Source organism: Chiloscyllium plagiosum, unplaced genomic scaffold (genome assembly GCF_037043375.1).
Source record: "Chiloscyllium plagiosum isolate Xiang-an unplaced genomic scaffold, Cpla_swu_hap1 HiC_scaffold_3, whole genome shotgun sequence".
In the NCBI taxonomy this organism is placed as follows: domain Eukaryota; kingdom Metazoa; phylum Chordata; class Chondrichthyes; order Orectolobiformes; family Hemiscylliidae; genus Chiloscyllium; species Chiloscyllium plagiosum.
The window spans coordinates 130,057,656-130,084,661 of NW_028270141.1; the positions used below are offsets into that span (position 1 = coordinate 130,057,656).

Below are 27,006 nucleotides of genomic sequence, written 5' to 3' on the forward strand. Positions count from 1 at the left end.
TATATATCCAGAAGAGCACAGTTCACGGAGAGTTCTTGAGATGGATGCAGATATTGGGTAAGGCATAGGAAAATCAGCAGGCTATATAGCTTCTTGTATCCATTCCATCCCATTCAGTGTGATCACAGTTGATCTATGACCTGACCACATGAACTCTTTGCTTTATCTGATGGCTCTTAATACCTGATAACAAAATTATCACCCTCAGATTCCAAACTGGCAATTGATGCAGGTATTTTACATTAAAATACAGTGACTCTAGCCATTTGATAGAGATTGACAGCAATTCAGTTTGAGGAGAAATTTATGTTAGTTCCTGAAGTGAATGTTTGCACAGCAATGTGAACTAGCAGTAATTGCCAGTTATGAAAGCCAATTCCATACTCCTACCACTAATGGTATGTGAAGGTTTACAATTTCTACAAGTGGACACTGCATTGCTACTGCACATGCACCGCTACTGCACATGCACCGCTTTGGAACTTGCAAAATAGATGTTTGGCCACCAAGTGGATCTAAATGTTTCCACTTCCCATTGATTATTTACAGTGTGGAAACAGGCCCTTTGGCCCAACAAGTCCACACCAACCCGCCGAAGCGCAACCCACCCAGACCCATTCCCCTACACCTAACACTACAGGCAATTTAGCATGGCCAATTCACCTAACGTGCACAATTTTGGACTGCGGGAGGAAACCGGAGCACCCGGAGGAAACCCACGCAGACACAGGGAGAATGTGCAAACTCCACACAGTCAGTCGCCTGAGGCAGGAATTGAACCCGGGTCTCTGGCGCTGTGAGGCAGCAGGGCTAACCACTGTGCCACCGTGCCACCCACTAACTTTGACTTTGCTGCCCATTGACTTTGAAATATTTCTAATCTACTTGTTCAGGAGGGGTGTTGCACATCTCTGGAGCAGGTGGGAATAGAGTCCAGAGGTAGGGACATTATCACTATACCACAATAGTTCTTGAAACACTGACTTTGAAGTTTCCTTGCCAGATTTAATGCTTACATTGCATTTATGTGAGTTGATCCCGATCATAGCACCATCTGCAGGCACAATGGATACTGCAGGTGAAAGTTGACCCTCTGACAACTCATCTGCCAATTGAGCTGATGTAACAATTTGATAAGAAGTGCATCATTTTTTGGAACTCCATATTGTTTTAAAAACAGAGACATTTGGTTGTGTTTTAGTGCTGTCAAGATTTCTCTTAAACAAAATGTCAGAAAGTTATTCTGGAACAGTGAGCTGAATGCACCAGCTCCATGGCGACACATGAATCTTGAGAAAGATTAATATTAAACAAAATCTTGAGAGTTCCCTAGAGTGTTAATGGAATAAACTGTTTACGCTTTTGGTTTTACGACAGGTAGTGCAAGTGCATTAAGTTTTACTTTGACATCAGAGCAGAGAACTCAGAGTTCAGTCAAGAAAAATAAAGAGTCGAGTTCAGAAGCAAGTTTTAGTTTCTCTCCAAAGAGGAGTTTGACAGTTCACTTCAGAGGCAACCAGTCATTGCACTGCAGAGTCTTTGTTTTTTGCTTAGTGTCTAAGCCATAAGACAATTCAAGGCTAATCGAATAATCCTCAACTCCACTCCTTTTCCCTATAACCTTACCACTAAACATCTATCTCAACTTTGAAAATACTTAATAACCCGGCCCTTACAGCTCTCCGTGATGACAAATTACACACATTCACTACACCCTGAGAGAAGAAATTCTTCTTCATCTGTATTTTAAATGGGAGACCTCTCACTCTGAGATTATGCTTTCTAATCCTGGCTTTCCCACAAAGGGAAGAATATCTTTCAGCATCTACACTGTTAAGTCCCTGAGAATCTTATGATTTTCAATAATATCTCCTTCCTATCTTCTAAGCTCCAATGAGTACAAGCTCAATATTTGCAACCTCTCCTCATAAGAAAATCCCTGCATTCCCAGGAACAAGGGCCATAAGACTAAAAGACATAGGTGCAAAGGTTGACCATTCAGCCCATCGAGTCTAATCTTTCATTCAATAAGATCATGGCTGATCTGATAATCCTTAAGTGCACTTTCCTGCTTTTTTCCCATAATTTCCCTGAGAATCTTGTATTTTTTAATAAAATCATCTCTCATTCTTCTAAACTCCAACAAGTAAGGCCCCTGAATGTCTCTTCACAAGATGTCCCTTCACTCTGGGATCAATATAACATACCTTAAACAAACACAAGGAATGGTGGAGAAACTCAGCAGGCCAGGCAGTTTCTGTGAAGAGAGAAACAGAGTTAAGCTTTCAAGTCCAGTATGACTCTTCATCAGAACTAGTGAAGTGAACATGAACCTAGTTTGAGACGAAAATCTTCAGGCTGTTAGATGTGAAAATGTTTAGGTCATCAGAATTGTGGAAGGTGCATGAAATCATGTTCGAAGAGGGCTTGTGAAAAAGTCTTTTAATTAAAACTCATCTGATTCACTATTGTTCCGTACAGGAAGAAATCTGCCAATCTTACCTCGTCTGGCCTACAAATGACTCCAGACCACAACAATTTAGTTTACTCTTAACTGTCCTCTGAACAATGAGGGGTGGATAATTTTAGATGGGTATAGCCAGTGACATTCACATTTCACAAGCAAATGAAAAAAATATAGTTTGGACAGTTCAAAAATGAAGCAACTAGAAGGAGTCAGTTTTGGAGAAACCCAAGAAAGGACTAAACTTTCTCTGGACTTGAGTACCTGTAATGGGTGGTGTAGGGAAACACAAAGAAATGTTTTTTTTTCTTTAATTCTTTGTCTTATGTTCTGTTGGTGAGAACACCTGTGTTCTCACTTTGAGAACACTTTGTGTGAATATGTTTTGGAAGTAACAGCCTAGTGGTATTATTACTGGACTGTTAACCCAGAGACCCAGGTAATGTTCTGGGGACCTGGCTTTGAATCCTGCCCTGGCACTTGGTGGAAACTGAATTCAATACAAATCTGGAATTAAATGTCTAATGATGACTATGAATCCATTGTTGATTGTCAGAAGAGCTCATCTGGTTCATTTTTGTTCTCTATGGAAAGAAATCTGCCATTCTAACCTAGCCTTCATATGACTCCAGTCAATGTGGTTGACTCTTCAGTGTCCTCTGGGAAATGAATGATGGGCAATGAATGCTGGCCTAGTCAGTGACGCCCTTATCCCGTGAATGCATTTAAAACAGAATATGCTTAAATGACTAATTAACCATGGTAACCAACAGCAAAATTTAAACAAATGATCTATGAAGTCAGTTTTCATTCTGGAATCTGACTTGTACAGTTGTGCCATTAGTTGGAAACATAACAAGAAAATAATTTTTGATGCATTTTGAAATGAATTACAGTCACTCAGGGATTGGTAGCAATTCAGTAGAGCTATGTTAGTTCCTTGAACTAATGTTTTTACAGCAATCATTATTTGCTGTTGTGCCGTGATTATTGAGTCTAATTTGACTGCTGTGTTTGACTTGGCCTCAGTGTAACACAGGTATTTACATAAGATTCTTTAGTACTGTTATTCTTGTGTCCATCCACCTGGCAAAGTTGCCAGAGACAATGTTTGTAATAGAAAAGACTTGAAATGCTTTTACACTTTTGCAATTATGTTTGTTCCTGAAAATGTGGAATTCAGAGATTTTGAGGATGTAGATGGATAGTCATGAGGCAATAGGAATTATCTCAATTGGAATGCTGTTCACAATTCTGGATAGCCCAATTCTTTAAAAAGGATGTCACATCATTTGAGAGGATGCAGAGGAGGTCTATTAGAAAGATACAACTTATCCATGATCATAAGGATGTGGATGACACCGTTTCTTCCTGAGCTCCATGACCTGCAGGTCCAGTTGGTTATATCCAAAAGGGCCTTGTACTTAGAGTTTCAAGTGGTGGCCATTGGTGGATCCAGTGGATGGTGATGAACCCAGAGGACCTATTATCTTTGAGGTCTCTGACTCTTAACTGATGGAGGAGCCTCTGGCAAAAGAGTTTTCGCTCCATTCATACAAACACGAAGAAGACAATGGGAAACTATCTCAAGCTTCCCTCTTCCCTAGTTAAATATGATCCGGGCAAACAATTCTTATCAGCACTACAGCGTTAATGGAGTTTGCACAACTTAGAATCATTGAATCATACAGTACAGAAGAGGTCCTTCAGGCCATCAAGTCTACATTGACATAACTCTCCTCTGAATCCCCATTAATCTCAATTTCCAGCACTTGGACCTTAGCCTTGAATGTTATGAGATTTCAAGTGCACATTCAAGTCCTTTTTTACAGGCTATGAGGTTTCCTGCTTCAACCATCCTGTCAGGCAGAGCATTCCTGATTCCCACGCTGGGTGAAAGGATTTTTCCTCAAATACCCTTGAAACCACTTGCCTTTCATTCTTAAAAGTGTGCCCCACCCTCTTGTTACTGACCCATCAATTAAGGGGAACTGCTGCTTTTTATCCACGTGGTCCATGCCCCTCATAATTTTACACTTGCGGCAACACCTTGTTCAGTACAGGCAACCGTAAATCACAGGTGGACCCTGGCAACATTAAAGACTGGCTTCACCAGAACGCCAGCAATATGGCCATCCAATAGTGTGAGAACTAGAAGGTTTTGCAGAGTTTGGTCAATTATCTGACTTGGCATAACACTTAGACAATGAAAAGAAATGGTGAGGCGCTTTACTTATGTGGAGAGAGTAGAGAAGATGAGAATGCGCCTCTTAAAGTGGCAGGAAGAATTTCTTATGGACTTAAAACATGACAGTGAGGCTGATTAGATAGGATGTAGGATGTAGAAGGAGGACGAGGCCATTTGACCCCTCAAGCCTGCTCTGTTATTCAATCCATTTTGCTTCTGCTCCTGTGTGGGAACTTATTAAAACCTTCTGCAAATCCAAATATACCACATCCACCAGTTCCTCCTTGTCTATTCTGTGGTCTACAAAGACTCTCACAAATTGCTCTTCCTGACTTATGTTTTGGGCTAAAGCTAGAGGGTAGCCCACAAGGAACAGGCACAGTTGTAACAAAAAGAAGACCCAAAGCAGAAGGAGGATTGTGGACCCTTTGACGGTTTAGGGGGATACATTTTTAAAAACCACAAGCAAACTTGTCTGGAGAGCAACCCCTTGCAAGGATCTCTGGATAATTCCACTTTGTACCCAACTAACAGTGTCAAAGACCTTTTGGTGTTCTCAGCAAGAGGGGTCTAGATCTTGATCCTTAGACATTGCGACACTACTTTAATGACATTTTAAATCCAGTTCACATTTGGATAGTTATTGTTGCCACACTCACGTGAAAGGTGCAAAGGCATCAGACAGAATGCAGAAAAGATGCACCAGCATGGTCCAAGGGATGAGGAATTTCAGTAATGGAGATACTTTGAAGACGTTAGCACTGTTACTCCTGAGAAAGCAAAATTAAGAGGATACTTAATAGATGGTTTCAAAATCATGTGGTCTGGAATGAGTCTGCTCACATTGATGAAGGGATCAAGAACAAGGCACAAGATATGGACTAAAGGAACTGTGGAGGCAGACGCAGAAATATTTTTGCATGGTGAAGAGTTGTGATCTGAATGAATGGCCTGAAAGTGTTTTCGTGGCTAGTTCCATTAAAGCATTCAAAAGGGAAAGGAAGAAGCTACAGGATTATAGAGAGAAGTTAGGGAAGTGACACTCGATGCATTGCTCCAGCAGAGAGCTGACACAGACATTTATGGGGCAAATCTCCTCTTTTTGTCCCCTACTAAAACTGTAGTTGTAAGATATCCTTCATCCAAATCACACAAAACTAAATATTATACATACATTTCACAATTCCCCGTTGGATCCATGAGATGACACAATGAGTACTGTACTGATAAGTGTAAGTGTATGTGATTTGTTGGCTCACGTTTCTTTGAACCACTTACATAAATGTGTTCCCATCTTCAAATTTCATGGATGTGGATGGTGTTGCATGTAAAGTTAGGAGTTATATCAACAATGTTATTATTAACAAGTACACACTTCTGTGGATATTTGCAGACAAGTTACAGTTTCTTCACTTCTTATCTATTCAGCCGTGATTTGACATTAGATTAAATTTTATACCCACAAAACTACCAGGTGAAGATCGGAAAATGTGACAGCCAACTGTGATGCCTGGAATGTGACAGCCAAAGTACAGTTCGAGTGTACCATTACAAAAGCAACTCTTCTTTTATTGTATGTTTGTCCCTAAGTAATAATATTCTGAACAATATTTACCAAATAACTGAACTAATTTAAAAATATTTCAATTTGTTAGCATGGCTTTAATGTCCTTTTGCAACACAATGTTAAAATTCATTGGTGTCTCACATCAATATGCCTACCTTCGTGATATCATCATTGCATCATCACACTTGCCCTGAGAATATAAAGATTGCATACTCCATCTTACCTCAGATCACTTGAAGAATGATTCTACTGAAAGCATGCTCTTCTGTTGTAAACCAAGAGTCTAATGTTAGCCTATTATTAATGTTTGTACATAATAGTTAGTTGTAAGAAATGTCTGTTGGATTCTTTAATACCACTATAGCCCTACCCAGATTCTTATTTTACAGGAGATAAATTACTTAATCAGATCAAATAAATCATTAGATGTAAACAGACACCTTGCATTTCCTACCACCTCTGCACCAACACCTTTGTCTTGTTGAGCTTTTCAAGATCAACATACTGTTATAGGAGAGTACCAAGAAGGAATGCTCATCTTTCCACAGGATGAAACAAAGGGATAAAGGGAAATTCAGATCCCATCCATGCATCATTCAGCAGCTAACTCAGACAGCATTCACTTCGATCGGGAAGCAAATTAACCAACACCAAACCTCTTTATTATGTGATTTGTACAGACAATTGAAAAACAAGGACAAAAAAAATGAATTTTACACACTAAAAATAGTCCTTCCAACATAGATGCAATTGGCAGATATGCAATCAGGAACTGTTAATTTGCTAATGTCATCTATTAAAATCAATTATCTAAAGCACACTTCCAATTGGCTCTTAGCTCAAGGGTCTACATTAGCAGTTCAGGCAGCATCCGAGGAACAGGAAAATCGACATTTCGGGCAAAAGCCCTTCATCAGGAATGATTCTACTGAAAGCATGTTCTTCTGTTGTAAACTAAGAGTCTAATGTTAGCCTATTATTAATGCTTGTACATAATAGCTAGTTGTAAGAAATGTCTGTTGGATTCTTTAATACCACTATAGCCCTACCCAGATTCTTATGTTACAGGAGATAAATTACTGTTATATTTGTAGACGAGTTACAGTTTCTTCACTTCTTATCTATTCAGCCGTGATTTGTCATTAGCACCCTTCTCCTCAATGCAATGGGAAAGTGCAAAAGCAAAAATAAATCATGAAAAATTCATTGTAAAGTTACAGTGTCCAATAAGTTCTTTGAGCCTGTAAGCTAAAGCCATCTGAATTTCCTATTGAATTGACCTTGCTACCAGTGAGACCACTGGTTAAAATATGCAATAGGAATTGCAAGAAGTGTTACACTGGTGCATAGGGAGGAAGTTCTTTTGTGATCGGAAATGAGGCAAATTGCTCAGGCAGTAAAGAAGGTCCTTCAGTTTGCACCTAACCCACACTCCACCTGAGTTAGAATTCCACAGCTGATACTTGGGGAACTGTCCACTTCACAACAAACATCCCTCAGCCAAATGAACCATAAAATCACAAGAAAAGCATGAAAATAAAAATAAAAAGTGAACCCAAGCACTGGAGAGGTAAGAAGCCGAAATAGAATGGGAGGGATGAATGAATTGAGGTAGTCAAATAGGAGATTATCAAAATTAACCTAGGTACAACAATCCTCCTGTTTGGAGCTATGCATAACCTCGAGGTTGGACATATTCCTGTGCCACTTCAGCTGAAGGATCTGTTCCAGGACTCTGCTTCCCATATTGAAGAGCAGTGCCAACCAAGCCAAGCCAATGACTATCCAAACACCAGCCAGGCCTCTGTAGATGGAGATGTAGTGCTTGTCTGGATCTGTGCCTAGACGAAGATTGCAATTATTAATGCAGATACAATGGAAATGAAGAAAAATAAAGCTATGAAATAAGAAAGAAACTGATCCTCTAAAAATACAGTGTATTTCTAAAGGGCAAAATTGTAGGTTTTTGTTCACATTGTTCTGATGGAAGTTTAATTTGTGATCTAATAGTATATTTATTCTCTTTACACATGTTGACAGGTCTGCCAATGTACTTTCAGCAATTTTAGTTTGCAACTCACACAGTAAAGTGATTAATAATAACTTGTCCTTGAAAAGGCAAGGAACAAATTGCATCCAACATGGACCAGATCTTTAAAATAATGGAAGATACAGGTAAAGCTGAAATTAAAAGAAAACATTACCAGGACTACCTGACATCTGAGCAGAAGTGACTCTTCATAGTGCCACGGCCTCTAAATAAAGTTGCCAGGTGAACTAGTTATTCAACTCAATACTATATATGGGGGCTTACTGTTCACAGAATGACTGCTGCATTGTTTATATCACAACAGTGATCACACTTGTAAGGTGATGAATTGTCAATGGAGTGTTTGGGGTAGCCTGAAATTGTGAAAGTGCTACATTACTGTAAGCTCTTTCTGAAAAATACATCTTCCATTCACTGTATTATAAACCCCTTTCAACTACAACACAACAATAATGTACATCTTTTTAAAATTTCACCTACATCTGTGGGGTAAGCCAATTTGGTGAGTTACTCATACAATCGTACATGTTTTGCCATTACTTCGAAAGTGTACCAGTGCATTATCAGATAAACTTAGACTTTTATTTCAAAGAAAAAAAAACTGGGGTCATCAGTGGAAACAAATTTGGCAAGTCATTTGCGAATTAATTTACTAAGCTGAGTAACAACATCGAAGGCATTGTAAATATACAACTAAATGCAATGATGAGAGGGCTAGTGGAAGAAAGATACATCTGGTAATTGACAGCACTTTTGCCTCTTCTACACAAAGAACTGAGATAAATGCACCCACACCAATGGATTTGAAGATGATGGAATGGAGGGGCATCATAAAATGGATAGGGTAAATAGACAAGGTCTTTTTCCTGGGGTGGGGGAGTTCAGAACTGGAGGGCATTGGTTTAGGGTGAGAGGGGAAAAAATTTAAAAAGGGCCTAAGGGGCAACTTTTTCACGCAGAGGGTGGTACGTGTATGGAATGAGCTGCCAGAGAAAGTGGTGGAGGCTGGTACAATTACAACATTTAAAAGGCATCTGGATGGGTATATGAATAGGAAGGGTTTGGAGGGATATGGGACGGGTGCTGGCAGGTCCCATTGCAAGGCAGCAGTGGCCAACACACATAGTCAGCAGCTGTGTGAGGCAGAACCCTGTGTTCCTGAATCATAGAAATGTACAGTAGAGAAGAAGCCCTTCGGCCTATTGAGTCTGTACTGCCAAAACTCTCTACACTAGTCTCACACTAGGCTCATAGCCTTGAACATTATGTCTGCAAACTTGGAGATTTTATGAAGGACAGAAGTCTGGCCTCCAGTCCATTAACAGCTAGTAGCTGCTAGGTGGCCATTCCTCTACTGGCTGGGCTCCTGAACCAATGCAGGGGTTCAGGTAACAGTTCCTTGAAAATGTCGATAGGTGGACAGGATGGTGAAGAAGGCATTTGGCATGCTTGCCTTCATTGGTCAGAGCATTAAGTATAGGGGTTGGGATGTCATGCTGTGGCTGTACAGGACATTGGTGAGGCTACTTTTAGAATACTGCATACAATTCCGGTCACCCTGCTACAGGAAGGATGCTGTTAAATGAGAAAGGTACAGAAAAAAGTTACAAGAATGTTCCTGGGACTGGAGGCTTGAGTTCTAAGGACAGGCTGGATAGGCTGGCACTTTGATCACTGGAGCATTGGAGGTTGAGGGAAGCCCTTATAGAGGTTTATAAAATCATGAGGAGCATAGATAAAGTGAATCGCTAAGGTCTTTTTCCAAGAGAAGAGGAGTCCAAAACTAGAGGGCGGAGGTTTAAGCTGAAAGGTGATGAGGAAGATTTAAAATGGATCTGAAGGGCAACTTTTTCACACAGAGGATGGTATATTTATGGAATGAGCCGCCAGTGGAAGTAGTAGAGGCGGATAACATGACAACATTTAAAAGACATTTGGACATGAACATGGATAGGTAAGGTTTAGAAGGATATGACCAAATGTAGACAATTGGGATTAGTTCAGTTTCGGATAGCTGGTTGGCATAGACGTATTGGACCAAAGAGTCTACTTCTGTGCTGTATGACTCTATGACTCTGTGATTCAAAGTCCTCTGGATCCAGCTGAAGGTTCTAAGTTCAAGTCCCACTCCAGAACATAGGCATAAAAACATAAGGAATAGGGGCAAGAGCAGGCCATCTGGCCCGATGAGCCGACTGTACCATTCAACAAGATCATGGCTGATCCTTTTCATGAACTCAGCTCCACTTACCCGCCCTCTAACCATAATCCTTAATTTACTGTTCAAAAATCTACCTACCTTTGCCTTAAAAACATTCAATGAGGGAGCCTCAACTGCTTCACTGGGCGGGGAATTCCACAGATTCACAACCTTTTGGGTGAAGAAGTTCCTCCTCAGCTCAGTCCAAAATCTGCTCCCCCTTATTTTGAAGCTATGCCCCCTCACTCTAGTTTTACCCAACAGTGGAAACAACCTCTCTGCTTCTATCTTATCTATTCCCTTTATAATGTTATAAGATAAAATTTCTATAAGATGCCCTCTCATTCTTTTAAATTCCAATGACTATAGTCCCAGTCTACTCAATCTCTCCTCATAAGCCAACCCCCTCAACTCCGGAATCAACTTTGTGAACCTCCTCTGCACGCCTCCAGTGCCAATACATCCTTTCTCAAGCAAGGAGACCAGAACTGCACACAGTACTCCAGCTGTGGCCTCAACTGCACCCTGTGCAGCTGCAACATAACCTTCCTGTTTTTAAATTCCATCCCTCTAGCAATGAAGGGCAATATTCCATTTGCCCTCTTAATTACTAGCATAAATGAAGGTTGAAACTCCAGTGCAGTATTCTGAAGGAATGCTGCATTTTCTGAGGCGCAGACTTCCACATGAGATACTAGACTGAGGTCCCATCTACCTTCTAAGATGAAAGTAAAAGATCCCATGGAACCATTTCATATAAAAGCATTGGAGTTATCTCTGATGTCCTTTCCAGTAATTACCCATCAATCAACACTACACAAATAAATTATCTGGACACTACACATTGCTATTTGAGGAAGCTTTGCTACAGGCAGATAGGTGGTGGTGGTTCTTACATTACAACAATGTCATTAAACACTTCAAGCATTGTTAATTGGCTGTAGTGCACTTTGAGTTATCTAGTGTCTTTGAAAAATGCAATATAAATTGATGTCTTTCTCTCTGGGGATTTATATGGGGATTGTTACACTGTCAAAACATCTCAAAAGGCTCGACGCAGTGAGTTGATTTTGGTGGAGAGTAGCCAGTAAGCAGTAGAGATCCTGCAGGGATTCAGGGGTGTAATTGCATTTTCTCATGGCTGTGTATTCTCATGATGTACCTGTAAGACTCAGTGCCATGGACTGCATGGTCACTTTCTGCTGGTAACAGTAGCTACCACTGCTCTGTTCAGTCAGTGTTGTTTGTGGTTTTTACTTTCAGGTAGTTTAATCCCTCCCCACATTAGCACAGGTGACCCTTATGCATATCTGGATTATTGCTCTACTTAAGTCATACCTACAACGTAATCTCCAAATCCAATGGTGCTCAGAGTAATGAAGGCAAAGTAAAAGCTTTCTCCATATGTCCAGTCTTCTACGTGACTGAAGACCAATGGTGGGAAAACCAGAAACAGCACCGTGCCAAAAATCAAGAAGAAAGCCATTGTGAAAATCTTCATCACTTGCTGCAGAAGGATAGAAAGTGACATGTGATAATTGTCAGCTCACTGTTAAAATATTAATTCCCTAGGAACAGGTTGGAACATAGAACATAGAATTGTACAGCACAGTATAGGCCCTTTGGCCCACGATGTTGTGCGGAACATTTATCTGAATCTAAGATCAACCTAACCTTCACACCCCTCAATTTACTGACATACAAGTGCTTGTTCAGCAGTCGCTTAAATGTCCCTAATGTCTCTGACTCTACTACCACTGCTGGCAGTGCATTCCATGCACCCACCACTCTCTGTGTAAATAACCTACTTCTGACATCTCCCCTATACCTTCCTCCAATCACCTTAAAATTATAACTCCTGTGACAGGTAGTTCTGTCCTGGGGAAAAGTCTCTGGCTTTCTAATCTATCTATACCTCTCATTACCTTGTACACCTCTATCAAGTCACCGCTCTTCCTTCTCTCCAGTGTGAAAAGCCCTAGCTCACTCAATCTCTCTTCATAAGACAAGCCCTCCAATTCAGGCAGCATCCTGGTAAATCTCCTCTGCACCCTCTCTGAAGCATCTTCATCCTTCCTATAATGAGGCGACCAGAACTGGACACAATATTCCAAGTGCAGTCTAATCCGGGTTTTATAGAGCTGCAGCAAACTCAGTCCCCCTGTTAATGAAAACCAAAGCACCATATGCCTTCTTAACAACCTTATCAACTTGGGTTGCAACTTTGAGGGATCCATAACGTGAACCCCAAGATCCCGCTGTTTCTCCACACTCCCCAGAATCCTGTCTTTAACCCTGTATTCAGCATTCAAATTCGACCTTCCAAAATGAATTATTTTGCATTTATCCAGGTTGAACTCTATCTGCCACTTCTCAGCCCAGCTCTGCATCCTGTCAATGACTTGTTGTAGTGTGCAACAGACCTCGACACTATCTACAACACCACCGACCTTTGTGTCATCGGCAAACATACTAATCCACCCTTCCATTTCTTCATCCAAGTCATTTATAAGAAGTACAAAGAGCAGAGGCCCAAGAACAGATCTCTGTGGGACGCCGCTGGTCACCGACCTCCAGGCGGAATACTTTCCATCCACTATCACTCACTGTCTTCTTTCGGCCAGTCAATTCTGCATCCAGACAACCAGATTTCCCTGAATCCCATACCTCCTAACTTTCTGAATGAGTCTACCATCGGGAACTTTATCAAATGCCTTACTGAAATCCATGTACACCACATCCATTGCTCGATCTTTGTGAACTTGTCTTGTCACATCCTCAAAGAACTCAATAAGGCTTGTGAGGTATGACCTGTCCCTCACAAACCCATGCTGACTATCTTTAATCAAACTATTTTTTCCCAAATTTCTCAGAATCCTTTCCAGTACCTTGCTTATCGTAAGACTGACTGGTCTGTAAATCCCAGGAATTTCCCTATTCCCTTTCTTAAACAAAAGAACAACATTCGTCTCCCTCTAATCATCTGGTACTACTCCCATGGAGAGTGAGGATGCAAAGATAATCGCCAGAGGTGCAGCAATCTCATTACTCGCTTCCCGTAGTAACCTTGGATATATCTTGGCCGGAATGACTGCAGATGCTGGAGATCAGAGTAGAAAAGTGTGGTGCTGGAAAGCACAGGTGGTCAGGCAGCATCCGAGGAGCAAGACAGTCGACGTTTTGAGCATGAGCTCTTCATCAGGAATCTTCATCCTCATGAAGAGCTTCTGCTTGAAATGTCAACTCTCCTGCTCCTCAGATGCTGCCTGACCGCCTGTGCTTTCCAGCACCACACTTTTCGATTATATCTGGTCCGGCCCTGGGGACTTATCTATCTTGATACTTTGCAGAATTTCCAGCACATCCATTTTCTTGATATCAATCTGTTCAAGCTTATTAACCTGCTCCATGGTGTTCTCACCCTCAACAAGGTCCCTTTCTCTAGTGAATACTGAAGCAAAAAACTCACTTAGGGCCCCTCCAATCTCTTCAGACTCCAGGCACAAGTTCCGTCCACTGTCCCTGATCGTCCTTACCCTCACTCTGATCAATCCACTTATTCCTCATGTAATCCATCCATTCAGCCCTTCTAGCATGGTGAATCTAATCTAATTGAAAAACTTAGCAAATTTAGTTTTGAAATTTCAATTGACCTAACTTCAGCAGTCCTTTGGAATTCAAGATTTCCCATATTTTCAGAAATTAAAATTATCTTCACCTTGTGGTGTTAACTCTAAGGTATGGATCATGACACCTTCTCTCTGGTCCGTCATTCAAGTGATAAACCTGCAGGTGTGAGCCCAGGCAGTCAGCCTAATTGTCCATCAATGGTAGCACAACATGAATCTATTCAGACTTTTCAGCAGACATAATAGTCAGGAGAAGGAATCCTGGCATATTTTTCCTCCCTTTTGGCAAAAGGACATGAAGGCTAACAGTAGCACATTAACTTGGCGAAAGTGAGGACTACAGATGCTGGAGATCAGAGTCAAGATTAAAGTGGTGCTGGAAAAGCGCAGCAAGTCAGGCAGCATCCGAGGAGCAGGAAAATCGACCTATCAGGCAGGAGCACTTCATCAGGAAAGCACATTAACTATTGAGACCAGACCATTGATCAAAACTGAGACTATCATGCTCAGCATCTTCATCTGTACAACAACTGAAACATTTCAAGAAACCAACCTAGTTTCAAAACCAGAATGACCAGACTTAATAAATGCTAAGAAAGGAATTTTGAGAATTACTAAGCAGTTGTTCTTGTTATTTTCAATGCCCACTGATATTCTTCATCAGGACAGAAGTAACAGGGCATTAAGGGGTGTGCAAAATATTACTTATTAAGCTGTCATAGCTCATGCACTGTTCACATTATGTATTTCACAAGAAGAGCAACTAATTGCAGCATAAGTTGTTGCTTCTTTTGCATTTTGGCATTCATCGTTCTGTCCTGATGAATGAAAAGCTTCAACAACAGATCTTTATTTTCCAACACAGCTGAGAGTTAAAAATAATTTACCATCTTTTTGTTCATTCATGGGATGAGGGTGTTGCTGTCTAGACCAGCATTTATTGCCCATCCCTAACTGCCCAGACAGTAGTTAAGAGTCAAGCACATTGCCGTGGATCTGGAGTCACATATAGGCAAGACCGGGTAAGGATTGTGTTTTGCTTCTCAAGAGGACATAAGTGAACAAGATGGGGTTTTCTGACAATCGACAACTGATTTGTGGTCATCATTAGACTCTTAATTCCACATTGTTAATGGATTAAAATTCCACCATCTGCTTTGGCAGGATTTGAACTCAAGTCCCCAGAACGTGATAGCTCCCTGAAAGAGATTTGCCCAAGTTCATTAACTCCTCAGATAAATGTTCTGAATTCAGTGTTGTTTGAATGTTCTGAAATAGTTCATGTCCAAATGCATCAAGACCTGGGCAATATCGAGTCTTGGGCTGTCAAGCGATTAGTAACATTCACATTATACATGTGCCAGGCAATGACCACCTCTAACAGTAAATACTATGGCAACAAGAGCAAGTCAGAAGCTGGTAATTCTGCAGCAAGCAATCCACTTTCAGATTCCCCAAAGCCTGTCCACCATTAACAAGACACAAGTTAGGAGAATGATGGAATACTCCCCAATTGCCTGGATGGGTGCAGCTCCAATAACACTCATTAAGCTTGACACTATCCTGGAGAAAGCAGCATCTTGAGTGGCACCACATTCACAAACATCTGCTCCTTCCATCACTGATGGTCTGCAGCAAAAGGTCGTGCCATTGACAAAATATACTGTAGAAATTCACCACAGATCCTTCGATTCCACCTTCCTAGCCCATGATCATTTCCATCTTGAAGGACAAGGGCAGCAGATTCATGGGAGCACCACCATCTTCAAGGTCCCCTCCCAAACCACTCACCATCCTGACTTGGAAATATATCGCCACTCCTCCTTCAGTGTCGCTAGGTCAAACCCCTGCAGCACTCTCTCTAAAGATATTGTGGGTTTACCTCCAGCACATTGACTGCTGAGGTTCAAGAAGGCAGCTCACTACTACCTTCTCAAAGGCAATCAGGGATGGTCAATAAATGCTGACCCAGTCAGTGATGCTCACACGCTGTGATTGAAAAAATAATGCTTCTTAATCATGAATATTCATTTTGTTTATTTCTGGTGTCTAAGTTTCAACTTTGAGGTTGATATCTTTCTCTAAGTGCAGTGTCAATTTGACCGATATGGGCAAAGACCACCTTCTCTCTCTGAGATGTTCCTATCAGTTACCTGCATATGAAGCTTACCTTGCAGTTACTTGATTTCTGACTGCTTCTCTCCAGCCTCTTTAAGTGGCCATTCAGGCTTCTCCCAAGGTAGTTAAGGAAGGTAAGATTCAAAGGCACTCCAAATATCGCATAGAACACGCAGAAAACTTGACCTCCTACAGTGCTAGGAGACAGGTTACCAAAACCTGTAAAACCAGGGAAGAACTGTGAGTCTCTCTTCTGAATTTCACATAGAATGAAATGATAGCAAATGACAGAACTGTATGTGGGGTGTAGGGTAAAGGAAATTGTCTCAGATATCAGACTCTGAATGAGTTGAAGGTTGGAAAAATACGGTGGGGCAAGGCCTGGGGTGTTATATCTGACACCTTTCCACTGCCATTTAATCTTGTCAACAGCAGAAAATGTGGCAAACAGCTGGCACATCAGATGTCTCCTCAAGCCACTTGACTGACCAACTAAAGGCATCTCACACAGCCTCTGTTGGTATATTGCCACTGTTTGAAGAGCCCACCCAGTAAAGCCTGCTGGTCTCCCAGCACAGGGCTTCCCAAATGGGCCACACCTTGGTCCATGGATAGTAAAGGTGCCCCCTCGCCCTCAGTGATCACACATCCCACCCACCCCACTCTGACCTATCCAGATCCAGCTGACCTGTCTTCCCAGGATCACACCCGATATGCTGTTGCCCAATGGAGGTGGCGCTGCTGAGCTCTTTAACCTCTGATAGAATCAAGCCAGCAGCTCTGGTGGGCGGGCAGACATCCTTAATAGGGATTGCCCTCTGCTGGTACCAGGCAATGCAGATTCACCCCGCACCTTCAGTTCCGGTACCTCAACCATCTGGGTAAAATTCGACCCTAAGGTAACTCGTGTGAGAAATGGAAAGAGAAACTGCTAAGGAAAGTGTTGTACTGATTCTGACCCAGTCAGTCTGTGAGCACTCTGACCCTAAATGTTCAATGGTGTTTGGGTGGAAAGGCTCCAGAAATGTTCCATTCACCAGCAATTTATGAGGGCAAAGAAATTATGGTGAAATGTCGAAATAATTCGAAAATAAATCAGGGCTAGTTTCAGTCTTTACTCCACTAACAAGTGCTCAAGTACCCAATTGAGAAAACCCAATCTTCTAACCTTTGAAATGGTTAATTTAAATCAATAATGTGTGAGGGACTCATATTCACTTTCAGTCAGCATGACTCTGCAGCAACTGTATGGAGCTTAAAATTGTCCCCAACAAGAATAAAAACCTGAATGTTCAAGGCGTGCAAATGAACAAAAATTATCAGTTTATAATGAGATGTTTAAACTTTTTCAGTTACCTATTGTAGTCACCACAGTTCCTGCAAAGAAAAATGAACTGCTGAAGTCCCAGTTGCTTGGATTGGTGGAGTTTCCTGTTGGGTTTACACCTTTGTCCCAGGCATCTATAATGATCTTGTACAAATGAGAGAATGAAGGTTAACATTATTGAATTCCCAAAACTAACAGTAACTGTAAACATTGTTGCAGAAAGATAAATCATCTTGGGAGATAAATATGCCTTCAACTATTTCAACTGAACTTCAAGAATGTAAAAGAATACACTGCAGATTAATTATTGGGGAGCAGCAGATTTTTCTCTATTCAGTTTTTGAGTGTCATAACTCACATTTCTGACAAAACCAATGTCTAAATTAAATCTCTGGCACCAAGGAACAAGCCAGCAAGCCTTCACAGGAGGGTCAAGAGACGTGAGACATCACTGGACTGGAGAGGGTTTTGGAAATTACAGTAGCAGTTTTGGGGTTCAGGGAGGGATGTGCAAAGGTAACTGCAAGAACACTGCTGTTGTATGTGGAGGGGAGAAAGGGAAGATTGCAAGAAGTTAGGATCAGAGATAGCAGAGGTCAGAACCACATTTGTTGAGAAAAGATAAAGGATTTTTGATGAGTTCCACTTGGAGACAGGGAGCTCCGGAATTTAGAGGAGATAGGGTAGGTGAACCAGCTGGAGTGTGGTGGTGCACAGAATTGAATAGAGATTTGGATGATGCGGAGCTTGTCCAGAGAGAATTTTGGAAGGACAGCAGTGAAGGTTTTGGAAAAACCCAGTAATCGCAAGACTTTACATCGATACATCAAGTAACATTTCAAAGACATTCAGAGATCTTTTATTTCAGTTCTCTGCCTGAAGACAAGTACAGCCCATAGTGCCATAATCTCTTCTATGAATAGAACAGGAGGCAGGTCCTGAATCCATCCCAGCCAAAACCTAAACCCTGTGCTCTTGACACCAATCTGATCTCCAAGGGTTGTTGTAGAAACATTCACTTTTACATACATATCAAACCCTGAGGCAATGGATAATAATGGCTGACCAGGAATCCTTCCCAACTATTGCCTGACAATAGTCTATGCTGGAAGGATTTACAATGATACATACCTACGTGCCTATGCTTTGAATGCATAGTCCTTGATCATCAAATCCCAGAATCCTCAGAAGCAGGAACACCCACTGAACCACAAGACCCTAGTATATGCTGAGATACTGGGAACAAATTGCATCGGTCCAGATCAATTAGAGAGGCACAGCAAGGACACAGACCCTTCAGTCCATGTCGACCAGATATCCTATATTAATCTAGTCCCATTTGCCAGCATTTAGCCCATATCTTGCTAAACCCTTCCTATTCATATACCCATCCAGATGCCTTTTAAATGTTGTAACTGTACCAGCCTCCATCACCCCCTCTGTCAGCTCGTTCCATACATGCACCACCCTCTGTGTGAAAAAATTGCCTCTTAGGTCCCTTTTATATCTTTCCCTTCTCACCTTAAACCTATGCCCTCTAGTTTTGGATTCCCCTCCCCTGTGAAAAAGACCTTAGCTATTCATCCTATCATGCCCCTCATGAATGTTTCTAGTGTAATCAATTGACTTCATCCAGAATTTAATGCTTTAGAGTCTACTAAAGAGGTATTAAATTCAAACACGTAATATTAGAGCTGTAAATGCAAGTAATATTGGCATAATCCCAAAGGGGTGCTTTCTCAGTAGAGAGAGATCAGACGGTCACCACACATCTGACAGGGGATGAGGTTATGAAGGCAGGACATGGCAGGCTTTAACATGTGTGCACAGAACATAGAAGGTTTAAAAGTGGTATAAGTGCAAAAGACTCCTGTGAATTCCAAGGTATCTGCTGAATGGTGAATTGGTCTGGGAACAGCGTGCAACATGTGGGATGGAAATTGGACATGAGGGACTCCATTAGTCAGGGCAGATAAGTAATGAGGCCAGTTTGTTAAGAGAGAGCTCACTCAGCCTCACGGTGACAATCCCTAAAAGAACTCAGTGCAACTTGGACTTGGCCAATAAACCCTAAGGTTCAGCTCAATCTTTTGAGTCCAATAACATTTTCTGAACCGTTCTGACAAAAGGTCCCTGGGCTTGAAACAATAACTCTGTTTCTCTCTTCGCCAATGCTGCCAGATTAGCTGAGTTTCTTCCTGTTTTATATTAAATATGCCTAAAAGTTCAGGTAAATGTAAAAAGCCAAGGTTTAAATAGATCTTGGACTGCAGCGGTCCAAGAAGGCAGCTCACCACTGTCTTTTCAAGGGCAATCAGGGACAGACAATAAATGCTGGCCCAGCCAGTGACTCTTACATCCCACATCCCACCAGTCAATAAGAAGCTTTGAAAAAAACTTCCACTTCTCTGCCAAATATTTATCTCTCCACCAACGCTTCTGGGAATAGATTATCTCTTCACTTATCTCTCTGCTGTTGGTGAAGCCTTTATGGACACTGTCTGCTGGTTTTGTTTACATTACAGCAGAAACATGCAAATATTTCCTGAGCTGTTGAGGGATGTGGGACGACCTGACCGTGTGAAATACATATGTTTGTCTTCCATGTTCACTACTGAGGTAGGAAGCAATAATGAACAAGGCTATTGTGAACGAGAATGAACAAGTTACAGATGAAGTTGAAAATGCCTAAGGGTCTTATCTGACACAGTCACACAAGCACTGCTGAGCTGAAAACAATATTGTAGTAAGTAATTAGCAGAATAAAATAAGTCAAAGAAATTCACAATCAATTAATTATATCTGATGAGATTTAACTATGAGTTGTGCAAGCATCACCAAGGGGAAGATATTCAAGTGCTGAGAGAATCTGGGAGCTCTTCCCTAAGGCCCAGGGTCTGAGATGTGATGAAAAACAGATATTTTAGCCCTGTGAGATGATCTAATAGGGATGTTTGAGATAATATCAGCAGGATGGACATGTAAATTCAGAAAATTAGTTGAAGTTAAGTTGAACGAATTGGATAGGTTCAAACGTATTCTCTCCTTAAAGGCAGGTGACCATTTACCAAGCTAACAGAAAGTGCTGTGATTTTTGCTACAATTAGAACAGGAATGAACCCGTTTTTGTTGACACTTGTTTAACCAACACATTAATCATCCGGCCAACTGCGTCAACCAACTCCGGGTTCAAACTAGCAAAAAATAAATTTTGGACCAAGGTTAGCAAGTTCCTCTACAGAGGAATAATGATTAAAGTATGGAATATAGTTTTGAATAGATTAGAAAGGTCAAATAATTGAAGAAGCAATTGGATTTTGCACTACTATCTTCCTTCCTTGGCTGTATGTATCTTTGACAAAGAAGTCAAATGAATGATGTTTGTATGGTTTGTCTCTTAGTATTTTCAATGCACATTTGGCAAACTCTCGGAACAATCTTTATTCTTCTTTGCAAAACATTTTGCAAAGTTAGCACCTCTGCCATTTCAGTACAGTAGTGTAGGCTACCATCTGGTCCAAGTTACATATGAACTGAAAATCCAATAAATATTGTTCTTTTCTAATATTGAAAATGGTAAATTGTTTCTGGGATTGCCTACTGTTGATTGATGATCAGAAGTGAATGTTATAAATAAGAAAGCAGCAGAGTTGGAAAAGAGTCTTTAGAAACTTGCTCTGCAGGTTCACTTAACCTTTATTAACATTATGGCTATTGACATAACTAAACTGAATGGGAAATGTTGCAATGATGTTAGCTGTTAGCAAATGTATCCAAATCAATACTCAACCCTCACATCACTGAAAGACAAAAACATGTTGTGGGATCTTCCAGTGCACAAAATGACTGCCAAAGCAGTGTGCTTCCAGTCAAGCTATGGGGACCAGAGTTTTGGGTTTAACTGAAATTTATACAGACTGGAATGTCAGAGGCCACTAGGAGAAAATTGAAAAAGTCAAATTGAGAAGGTCCACAGGCTTGGTTGTGGATTTCAATGGGAACTGAGCTGAGAAAGGGGTGAGATATTGGAGGATATGCTTTGTACATGCTACTGCCTCCCAGGATATTCACCTGATCAGCAATGTAGCTGCAGTGGAAGATTACTGAAAATCCCTCTCAACGGGAAACAGGATCTCAGCTGAAGTTATGAATGGCAAATAATGAATGCCTAAAGGAAAAGTTTGGTGCCTGTAGATTTTAGGTGCACAAGTCATTTGCCCATCATCACAATTGAAAATTTGTGTATGGAGTTATTGACCTTCCTCTATCCCATCAATCATGTGTTCATGTGTTCAGACTGCTTTGTTTTAGCTAAATAAATGGTAGGAATTTAGGCAGAACTGTCTAGCAGATTTACTAAAAGTATTAAAGGGTACTACTTGCATATCAACAAATTATAGCAAATTACATTTATGCAGCCTCTTTGACATACTAAAATACCCTTTGCAAAATTCCAAAAAATCTATATGGGGACAAGGCTATGCAATAAGTGGAAACAAACAGTTAGTGCGCACACAACATTCTCCTTACGATTCATGTAGACACAATAAGCTACATTCTCAAAGGGAGTTTAATGCAGCACACAGAATGGAGAAGCTACATTGGTTCTCACGCACACCACAAAATTGATCAAATTGAATAAGTTAAAGCAAGAGGAGTCTACAACCAATGCAAAGTTAAGTCTAATAGCACAGTGGTAATGCACTTACATTTAGATTAGGACATGTCTCGTTGAAAGCAAGAGATAGGAAAGGCAAGATTCGTGAACTGTGGATGACAGGAGAAATCGTATGACTAGCCAAGAGGAAAAGGGAAGTGGTAGTTAAGAACAGAACAGGCCCTGGAGGAATATTGGGAGAGTAGGACCAGTCTTAAACAAGGAATCAAGCAGGCTAAAAGGGGTCATGATATAGGTTTAGCAAGCAGAATTAAGGAGAATCCCAAAGCCTTTTATTCTTATATAAGAAGCAAGATGGTAACTAAAAAAAGGATTGGTCCACTAAAGGATAATGAAGGAAGGCTATGTATTGAACCTGAGAGAATGGGTGAGATTTTGCATCAATGTTCACTGAGGAGAGGGGCATGATGAATGTTGAGATTAGAGACAGAAACTTGATTACTCTGGATCACATTGACATAAGTAGGGAAGATGTGTTGGGTAGTCTAGAGGTTATTAAGGTGGACAAATGGTACCAAATGGGATCTATCCCAGGTTGCTGAGGGAGGTGAGAAAAGAAATAGCTGGGGCCCTAACAGATATCTTTGTAGCATCCTTAAACACAGGTGAGGTGCTGGAGGACTGCAGGGTTGCTCATGTTGTCCTTCTGTACAAGAAGGGTAGTAGGGATATTCTGGGTAACTACAGACCAGTGAGCCTGACATTGGTGGTGGGAAAGTTGCTGGATAAGGTACTAAGGAATAAAATCTATTTATATTTGGAAAAGAATGGGATTATCAGTGATAGGTAATATGGTTTTGTACAGGGGAGATCGTGCCTTACCAATTTAATAGAGTTATTTGAGGAAGTGATCAAATTGATAATGAAGTAAGGGCTGTAGATGTCATATACATGGACTTTAGTAAAACATACAATAAGGTTATCCATGGTAAACTAATGGAGAAAGTGAAGTCACATGGTGTGCAGGGTGTTCTAGCTTGGTGGATAAAGAACTGGTTGAGCAACAGCAGACAGAAAGTAGTAGTTGAAGGGAGTTTCTTAAAATGGAGAAAGGTGACCAGTGGTGTTCCACAGGGGTCAGTATTGGGGCCACTGTTGTTTGTGATATACGTAAATGATCTGGAAGAGGGTATTGTTGGTATGATCAGCAAGTTTGCAGATGACACGAAGATTGGTGGAGTAGCAGAAAGCATAGGGGACTGTCAAAGAATACGGGAAAATATAAATCGACTGGAGAATTGGGCAGAGAAGTGGCAGATGGAGTGCAATCCAGGCAAATGTGAGGTGATGCATTTTGGGAAGTCTAATTCTAAAGCAAATTATACGGTAAACGGAAGGGCCTTGGGGAAAGTTGATGAGCAGAGAAATCTGGGACTGCAGGTCCATTGTACCCTGAAGGTTGCTGCACAGGTGGATAGAGTGGTCAGAAAGGCATATGGTACGCTTGCCTTCATCGGACGAGGTAATGAGTATACGAGCTGTCAGGTCTTGTTAAAACTGTACAAGACATTGGTTCGGCCGCATTTAGAATACTGTGTACAGTTCTGGTTGCAACATTACCAAAAGGATGTGGACGCTTTGGAGAGGGTGCAGAGAAGGTTTACGAGGATGTTTCCTGGTATGGAAGGTGCCAGCTATGAAGAGAGATTGAGTAAGTTAGGATTGCTTTCATTGGGAAAAAGGAGATTGAGGAGGCACCTGATTGAGGTCTTCAAAATCATGAAGGGAATATACAGGGTAGGTAGAGATAAGCTTTTTCCCACGGTGAAGGATTCAATAACGAGAGGTCACGCTTTTGAGGTGAGAGGTGAAAGGTTAAGGGGGATACACGCGGCAATTACTTTACACAGAGGGTGGTAGGTGCTTGGAATGCATTGCCAGCAGAGGTAGTAGAGGCAGGCATGGCAGATTCATTTAAGATGAGTCTGGACAGATGCATGAGTAGGTGGGGAGCAGAGGGATACAGATACTTAGGAATTGGGTGACAGGTTTAGACAGTGGATTTGGATCGGCTCAGGCTTGGAAGGCTGAAGGGCCTGTTCCTGGGCTGTAAATTTTCTTTGTTCTCTTTCTTCTTTGTAGGACAACTGGATTTAAGCATGACCTCGAGAAATGAAGGATGATTAAAGCAAAGGAAGAATGTAATTTTGTAGTTATAAACTATTACCAAATGGAACAAAATAACTTCATCCTTAAAAAAAGAGAAACAAATAGGAGTTTCTACCTAACTTTGAAGATACTAAATGACCAATATTGATGAACTCAGAAAGCAATTCAGAAACATCGATGCCAACATTAAATATGTTTAAGTGGCAATGGTAGGGACTTGAGTTGAGTAAAGTAGTTTTGAGATTGGAAGAAGTTGTCACTTTCATTTTCATAATATCTGTATTCTGGCTTGAAAGAGAATTACACTTCTCCAATTTCTATCCTTATTGTGAAGGATCAAAATCATCTGTTTCCAGAATGGCCCCAATTGAACATTAGGCCAAGGAAGGATTGTGACTTTCTTGTGGGGGAAGGAGATAATTCGTCCTCCCAAACACAAAGCAAAGTTTTTAAAAATTATGAAAATTTTCAATCCTCAGGAGCCTTTTCCAGCCTCATGATTGGTCTAATGGAGAAAGCTGCAATGGCTTTGAAGCATGGGCCTCCAGTTAAAATTGCAATAGTCCTCAGTGCTTGATCTGCATTTTTAAAGCATCACCTTATTGTTGTCTGCAGGTTAAAGTAACATCTGATGAGAAAACAGTGAGATTGAAAGCACTGCCATGATTTTAACAGAGTTATAAACTATTGCATCTCTACTGAGTGTGTACATGTACCAGATTAAAGATTGCGCAGGGTAGTAAAAGAAGCAGTGAGTTGGCTGATCTAGGTCACTACAGGTTAGTTCACTCAGTGTATGTGGTAGGGAATATTTTGGAGCTTTTAGTTAAAGATAAAAAAAAGTACTTAAATAAAGGGAAATTGGTTTGTCAGCATGGATTTCAAAATGGATTATCTTGCCTTAGCAGTCTTACAAGATTCTTTCAGAAGATAAGACAACAATAGGTGAGGAAAATGAAGTGGATGTTCTTCGGGATAGACTTTGGCAAGGCAATGTATAGGGAAGTCCTGGACAATATGACGGAGTAGAGAATGAGGAGACAACAGACTATCAGTTTCAATCTGAGTTTATAGAGAGAAAACATTTGGAGAAAAGGGATTTATGTTATGTGGTTGGAAGATGATAGTGTTGACACTTCTGAAACCACTCCTGTATTTGGGATTTGAGGGAACAGTGTTTGTATTTGTGGAGGACATCAAAATGGGGCAAAGGTAATGAGACATCTGCCTTCTATAAGTATTCCACAGAGCCTTTGTAGCTTAATCAAAAGTATTCTTTTCTCTGAAAACATATGTATTTATTTGTATTGTTCTATTTACCTACTTATTATGCAACAATTCTGTTAAAAAATTAGAAGTAACTGACAAAAACAAATAAAGAGTGGAAAATAATTAGTAAACTATAAAAAAAACCTGTAAAAGGAAATGGTTACTCAAAAAACAGGAAAATGATTAACTGAAAATTAGGGTGACTGAGAAGCTGCAAAATTGGGAAATGGTGGCAAATGATTAACAGGTGGAAACATATCTGCAGAAAACAACCCTATTAGGTGAAATGTCCATCCAAAAAGTGGGGGTAAGAGATAAAAAAAACAAAGCTACTAGGAAAACTGATCTGATCTGATATCATCTTTGAGGTTGGAAATCTGAAAATACAAATCTTACTTTTTTTGGTCAAACGTCAATTTTGTTGTGAGTCATGGAGGGCTGAGTGACTTTCCTTGCATTATCATCCAGACATTCGTCTCATTAATGACCTACCCATCCCAATCTGTTACCCCTCTCATCTAATGCGAGCCTAATTCTGCCATTCACTGTGGCCAGAAGAACCCAGCATGGCCTGCACATGCTGGAAATAACAGGCTTCCCTGCAATTAACATTGTGCACTCCCAGTCAAGTAATGGCAGCCTGGAGCTCTGAGAAAGGAGGGGAAGTTAGCCCTCTGCTTTGTGGACAGGGTCCATAGAGATAACTGTGCATGGGGTAGAGCAGAGGAGGGGCATCCTCTTCACCCAGCACTATCAGAGGAGGGACTGAGATCGCCACTCAGACCAGTGTGGTCTCAGCTGTTTGGAGGAATACCCAACAGGAAGAAGGTCAGTGATCTTTACAGATCCACCTGGGTAAGTGCCACCATCTTCTCCCTGCTCCCTCATACTCACTCTATCTCTACTACTTTATCTATCTTCCACCAAGGCTCATTCCTTATCACTCTCACTACTATCTGTAACATCTTCCCCATTCACTCTTACACCCACACTCCCATAATTATTAACCTTGTATGCCCTCTTCACTGCCTACTCAACTTGACTCAGATAATTCACCACCTTCACCGACCCCCCCATCCCAGCACCAAGAGTAATAGCCATGCCACCGACTTTCATCTCCCTTTATTCCTCCCTCTCTCTCTCCTTGCTGGCGAAAATAGTCCACAAAGGACAGAAAGCTGTGACACCTGCTGTACAGCTCCCCGTGCCTTATGAAGACAGCTTCCTCAGCCTGACTATTCTGCATGGCTTTGTCCAAGCTCTTGGACTGGTATTGAAGGCTGCCCCTGACCTACTGTGCCAGACCCCCTAACTGAAGGTTGTTTTCCTTGACTGATGACTACTTACAAATGTGACCGGCTTTCTGGCTTTATGTCCGGGCTAACCTGCAAGGCAAGGCAAGGATGC

General features: G+C 41.1%; 1 protein-coding gene across 2 annotated transcripts in view; it reads right to left on the reverse strand.

The window, feature by feature from the left end:
- Positions 1–7,083: 7,083 nt before the first annotated feature.
- Positions 7,084–27,006, reverse strand: part of LOC122540095 (potassium channel subfamily K member 16-like) — a 42,362-nt gene continuing 22,439 nt past the window's right edge. Inside the window, exons 2-5 of one of the 2 annotated variants that reach the window (XM_043675409.2) lie at positions 17,573–17,687; positions 16,269–16,435; positions 11,808–11,976; positions 7,084–8,060 (exon numbers count right to left, since the gene is read on the reverse strand). In XM_043675409.2, the coding sequence (XP_043531344.2) occupies positions 7,861–8,060; positions 11,808–11,976; positions 16,269–16,435; positions 17,573–17,687 (651 nt within the window). In that variant the 3' untranslated portion in view covers positions 7,084–7,860. The remainder of the gene's footprint in view (positions 8,061–11,807; positions 11,977–16,268; positions 16,436–17,572; positions 17,688–27,006) is intronic. The other variant, XM_087983377.1, reaches the window with a different exon arrangement.